This window comes from Phallusia mammillata, chromosome 2, assembly GCF_965637545.1.
Source record: "Phallusia mammillata chromosome 2, kaPhaMamm4.hap1.1, whole genome shotgun sequence".
Taxonomy (NCBI): domain Eukaryota; kingdom Metazoa; phylum Chordata; class Ascidiacea; order Phlebobranchia; family Ascidiidae; genus Phallusia; species Phallusia mammillata.
Window position 1 is genome coordinate 3419031 of NC_137253.1, and position 6000 is coordinate 3425030.

The 6000-nt window shown below is 37.0% G+C and overlaps 1 protein-coding gene across 5 annotated transcripts; it reads right to left on the reverse strand.

The window, feature by feature from the left end:
- Window positions 1-2157: 2157 nt before the first annotated feature.
- Window positions 2158-5338, reverse strand: LOC145215159 (uncharacterized). 5 transcript variants are annotated; one of them, XR_013857218.1, is made up of 6 exons: window positions 5244-5337; window positions 4847-5030; window positions 4639-4773; window positions 3992-4198; window positions 2994-3050; window positions 2158-2665 (listed from the first exon to the last, which is right to left on the reverse strand). XR_013857218.1 is itself a non-coding variant. In XM_080083817.1 (6 exons), exons 4-6 carry the CDS (start codon window positions 4061-4063, stop codon window positions 2639-2641), a joined length of 255 nt encoding a protein of 84 aa, XP_079939943.1. In that variant the 5' UTR covers window positions 4064-4198; window positions 4639-4773; window positions 4847-5030; window positions 5244-5337; the 3' UTR covers window positions 2158-2638. The 5 variants fall into 5 exon arrangements, 4 of the variants coding, with proteins under 4 accessions (XP_079939943.1, XP_079939942.1, XP_079939940.1 ...); XM_080083817.1 differs by having other exon boundaries at window positions 2895-3050; XM_080083816.1 differs by having other exon boundaries at window positions 2158-3050; window positions 3992-4169; window positions 5244-5338.
- Window positions 5339-6000: the final 662 nt, after the last annotated feature.

Below are 6000 nucleotides of genomic sequence, written 5' to 3' on the forward strand. Positions count from 1 at the left end.
CACCCGAACCAAAAATGCGATTTAAAATGTTTCAAAAGACTAAACAAAGCATTTAGCGGGGGGTCTTAAACTTTTAAAGGGCCAAAAACATTTTTTACGTTAGTGAATGGCCGTAATGTTGGAACGTTTTTGTAAAAGTAATATGAACAAAAATATTATGTGCTTAAAAATGTTGTGCGTTGATGCCATTTCATGTACATAAAACATTTGTAATGCAATAAACAAGAAACAGATATACAGTGTAGCAAACTAAAAATACAAGCAATAAACTACTGTGTGTGAAAACAATGGCATACAATGACGAAACAATTACAAAATGTGACGCAACAATTCGAATTGCTGATTTTCAACAGGAGTAACCGGCTTATTTCCATCATACGACTAAAACGCCGCATTTATTTCTAGACATTACTAATAAAGAATAATTGATTCACAAAAGTTTTAGGACCGGGGGTCTGACAGGGTATTCCACCTGAGGTAAACACCTAAAATTTAAAAGTTAGTTCGCGGGCCGCACAAAAGCCCTCTTAGGGCCACACTGGGTCGCGTGTTTTGAGACCCCTGCATTAAGCCAATAGAAAATATGTTATGACGTGATAAAACATGAATATGCAGTGAGTAGTATAGCTTTAATTTGGTGGTGTGAACAGTATCATTTGCTATAATGATAAAATACACAAAAGCAAATTGAAAACAAAAGGTTACAAAAAAAAGGTTTTGCGGCGGCACACCCAGCATCATCTTGCGGCACACTGCACTAGAACATACAAAGAGAAAGAAAATACATAACCTGCTGTACGAACCCGCACAAGTCTACAATTAACGACTGCCTTAAAGGTTGGACTAAGTATCTGTACATGTGCCGATTTTTCGTTTAAAATTTTGTTGTACTCGAAACAATCATCCTGTATATTAGTTCTTTACCTTTTTTACTTGATTGGTGAGTTAAGTTTACTTCGCTCGGTGAAAAAAAACATAGCGACTCAATAGTTGCACCAAAACAATCACCAAGTCAGAAATAGCTGCACAACGTTGAAATGTTATGGAGCGCAAAACAGTTTGGTGATTCATGATAAAATGCGCTGCAGCTTCACCGTAATATAAGGCGCTATGTGACCGGAGTTCACAAGAAAGTGAGTGTGGCGCGCAGTGCGTATAACTGGACTGGGGAAAGCGTTGGTGGGACCAGTCAAGGGGTCCCTACAACCTAACCACCCGTGTTAGGGAAAGAGGATGGGGTTTCGACAGAAAAAGTAACCACTATAAGAAATCTTGCTGGATAGTTTCAAGCGCCGGAAAGAAGAACACAAAACAAATCTGTAGTCTGCATTAATAGATAACTTTTGACATACATGCAGATTGTATTGTTGATAAAGTTGTTTAGGGCGTTGATAAGGTCATTTATAGTAAATTAGGATACTAGTTGAAACACGAATTCGGTAGAGCTACTAACACTGGAATTTGGCTGGCGCCCGGTCTGGGAATTTCTGGTAAGTGGCGCAACGGGGCATAGGCGTTTATGGTGCTGACTCAGCAATTTGGGTTTATATTAAGAATGATTGCTGAGTCAGCACCATAAACGCCTATGCTCTGTTGCGCCACCTACCAAACCGGGCGTAAGCCGAGTTCCAGTGCTAGTAGTTCTACCAATGAATTAAACCAAAAAAAAAACGAACAAAAACGCATGAACATGAAATAAAAAAGTGAAACAATGTACAAGACTACACCACTCTATAACAGGAAATGCTGTTTTTATTTTAAAAAAATGTGAAAGAATAAATAAGAACAATGGATGCTTGTGGGTGAGAGTTGTTTAACTCGAACAAAACTGTGCAAAAGGTGACAATCGTAAAACATAAGGACTTGTGTTACAGCGCAGTGCCATACCTGAGTCAGCAAACGGTGCAAAAGTGAAACGATAAAACGTACAATTATTGCGACAACAGGTAAATATAAACGCTGTAATATTTGTTTCGTGGTAGAAATAATATTATTTGTGTATGTGAGCATGCCAAAGTGCAAACGAAGGTGCAGAAAAATGGTTCTTAAAACTCGTGCAAACAAAACGCAGTGACGTTTGTGATAGAGTGTGCATTCCTAAGTTGGTAGGGGAAATCATTTAAAGCTTTTACACCAATATTTTACATTGATTGCTGATTGACACTAAGGCCATAATTAGGTTTAAGTAGTTTGATTTGACACGTGTGGTAATATTAGCACAGAAGAATAAAGCAGAAACATAAAGTATTTACAAGCATCACTATTTTATTTTGGGGTTTGTCAAACAGTTAAACATTCACATTAGCCGAAAACCACAACAGTAAAAAATGAAGGCTGTGTAAAGAAATTTTCTTCCGGCGATTGCAAGCACAACATCACACATAATAACTCTGGTGCACCATATCGCGGATTAAAATGTGAGGATATGAGTATTTTTGAAAAACGCAGGACTAAGAGGTGATGTTTGATAAATATAAGAACAGTGCATTAAAACAAGGCTCGTTATCCCACGATATACAAACCAAGGAAAAAGTAACTCTTGAACATCGAGAAAATAATCTCACAACTTCAAACAAGTTCTTAAGACACTTCGAATTCGCTTCCTTAGCCAGTTTAAATTTTCTCCCACGTCACATATTCATCGATTTTGGGCTTGAGATTCAGCCTGTAAACATGGTCAGGTAATAAAAATCCCATAGTTCGAAATCCCTGAGGAAACGCTTTATTAAATTTATACATGATGTGCACGTTTACTTTATGGTCGAGGCAAACAAGTTAATAATGTGACGCATTGTTGACTGGCGGATCTGAAATAACAAACATCTTATGGAAGGCGATTCTGTCTCTGTGAAGATGGACACACTGGATGAAGCAGTCGTGCCAAACTCACTCACAGCGAGAGACAGAATGTCAGCGACCACTGAGTTGATTGTCGTGTTGACGAAAATTCTTTGTGGTCCCGAAGTCAGATTTGCACCAGAATAAACACTGACCTCGGTTGTCGTTGTAAGGAGTCCCTCGTCGCAGCCGGGATATTTTGTGACTTGACACTAAGGAAAAAATGTCAACTTTGTGAATTGCTACGTCGTATGAACTATAATGCTAAGGCTTAGTTAAGTTTTCAAATCGTCGCATGTTTCATACGGAGACAACTGGCCGCTAGTGGCGCGATGCGCTGTCAGTTGTCCAAAAATGAGGGGATTTGGGTTCTTAGTAAAGTCACTCCGAGTAAAAATGTTTGTGACGTAATATCTAACGACGGTTCAAGTTGGTCGTACAAGACAATATGTTATCTCGGAAGTGTCCACAGTCAATGTTAGGCATAATATTGCCACAATTAAAAAAACATATTCAACGACAAACCACATTTAATTATGTATGTTAAGCAGTAGCATAAACTAACGGTCACTGAATTTTTCACAAGAAGTTGTATACATTTGGTAATGATGCACGAGGAAGAAATAGTTTTCAAACCTGAAAGCTTGTGGTATTTCTGCCGTATTATTTGATGCCAGATGGTGCGACTTGTAAATTGCAAAATGGTGTGAAATATATAAGAGTCACTTCTATCGAACAATGCTTCTTGCTTCCATTAGAGATAACAAAAGGCATATGTATGCGGGCGACTATGACTGTTTTATATTCTCGGTGTTGTAACAAATGCTGGCTATTCTGCGACATTAGATGAATGCAATCCTACATTTTGTTGCATTACTTTGTGTGCAGTTAATTACGTTTCAATATTTATGTCAAGCTTTATTTTATAAATTTAATCGGAAAAGCCCGAAATGGACTAACTACAGGGAACGTTTGTATAGAGTGGGACACAGAAATTGGGACAGCAGTGTGTACAAGTTGGGTTATCAGGCACCTCTGGGTTATCAGGTTTAAATAGTGGCGTAAAACCGACAACTTTTATTGTAATCGTAAAATACACGCCTTTAATGCGTCCGACGTTTACCACTTTTTCGAATCTACCACTGTGACGTACTTTCATGGTTGGTGAATTGTCGGCTTCAGTGGCAAGTCGATGTGTGTTAACAAATCCGCCAGGGGGCGCCATTGATTCACGATTTAGTCTTAGTCGGGGATTTCCCGTTTGTTGTTTGCTGCAAAATTGTCCTTCGTCACATTTATCAAGTGCCGTTCCACTTCAGTGATTCCTCCAACTAGTTGGTATTTGAATAGAAAGGTAAGACTGTAAGGGAAATGGCATCACAATATAAGTTGTTAAGTAAACACTTAAAGCTCCACCAAGTAGTATTTATGTAACTCCATGCACCTGCTGAGAATTAAAGAATTAAAATTGAAACAGCATTAAGTTAAAAATGATACACATATTTAAATTAAAGTTAGAATGAGTCCCCTCACAGACTAATCTGTACCAAAATGTAATAAATAAACTAGAGGTAGATAAAAAGCTCATTGCTAAACATGAGTAACACAATAAATACCACAATAACTAATTATGTATATTCAATTTAAGGTCATGGTAAACACGAAACTTCCTGGAAGCACAAAACATGAACTATAGCACAACATTATATATGCAGTTTCGGCATTGGAAGAGTTAAGTTAATACTACTTGTAATTTGCACTTTTGCACAAGTCGAAGTAAAAAAAAACTGAAATACAAACCTGCAAACAGACATAATGGCTTTTGGTATCCCAATCAAATCTTGCAAATCAGTGATTATTATCATAACAGCATATCTGTTATGGCCATCAGCAGTCAAAATTCAAGATGTCAGCAACTCAGTTTTAAGTCTCATTCTGAAAATCAACAGTTTTAAATAAACATTCACAAATTAACACAAATATCAATGCAAAAACACAAAACTTATACCTATTTTCATTAACTGTAAACATTTCATCCATAAACTTGTGTCAAAATAGTTCACTTCGGAACCTTGTTCCAATACAATAATGGAACATTTGGCCATTTCATGCTTTTATTATCCAGTGAGTGGGGTGTTGTCATGTGATCCATGATCTGGATTGTTACAACACTGAGTCATAATGTTGTGGTCCTGTTTAAGAAAATATATTGCGTTGGGTAGACATATTCTACATATTCAACCTAGTATAGTCTAAAATTGAAGGCAGAAAACTTTACATTCACACACTGCTTATTTGTGACATCATAATTGAATAACTGAACATTGAAGCATCAGCCGTTCATTGAGTAATATGATCATTTTTATTTGATGGGTTGTAGCTGCAATCGTGAAATTTTTTATTACCTGTCAACATACATATTTCACTAAATAACACTTCCAAAAAAAGCTTTTTTTCCTGATTGTTTTTAGTTATTTTGTGGTCATGCAAAATAACTAAATACATTTATTTTGGTCTTCGCCAATACGAACATCCCATGAGGGAATAAGTAAAGTCCCGAAGTTAAACTTAAGGGACGGATTTTGTAATTTTTGTTTGTTTTAAGTTACTTGGTGCCATCGTTTGGTTCTTTCATTACGTTTACATACACAATAGATTTCCTTTTTCCTATTCTACAAGACTTTTAAAATATTTGTAATCTACCCAGTAAATCTAATCTCATAGCCTTTGCTTACACCAGCTACAGCTTGTGCGAAATAAGCCTAGTGCACGTCACACAAATTACACAAGCACCTGGTGCTGGTCCCGTCCAGCGTGTTGGAAAAGCTATCATTCCAATTCGCGCAAAACAACAAGTTCCACTGGTGTTCAACCCAACATACAATAAACCCAGTTTAGTTGGGACGGTACAGACAATTAGGATCCGAAAAAGTTTGTTGGGGTTTCTAAATTTGGTGGTGGTATTTTACCTTCATTGATTTTTTAACCGGCTGTTTAATCAACGCATGTTGTACAACCCTGATGCGTTGCCTTGAATACTATTTAAATCCTTTGCGAGATTTTTACCTTCTCAGCACTCTTTCTCTTAGCGTTAATGCGAATTTTATTTGTCCGGTCTTTTTTACTTTTGATAATACAACAACAGCTTAATTGCTTTTGTCA

Excerpts from the sequence above, each read along its gene's own strand:
- LOC145215159 (XM_080083816.1), bottom strand. The coding sequence starts at position 4,063 with ATGGCGCCCCCTGGCGGATTTGTTAACACACATCGACTTGCCACTGAA. Across the intron at positions 3,051-3,991 it reads ACAATTCACCAACCATGAAA|TGTCAAGTCACAAAATATCC; the intron begins GTACGTCACAGT and ends TTTTTTCCTTAG.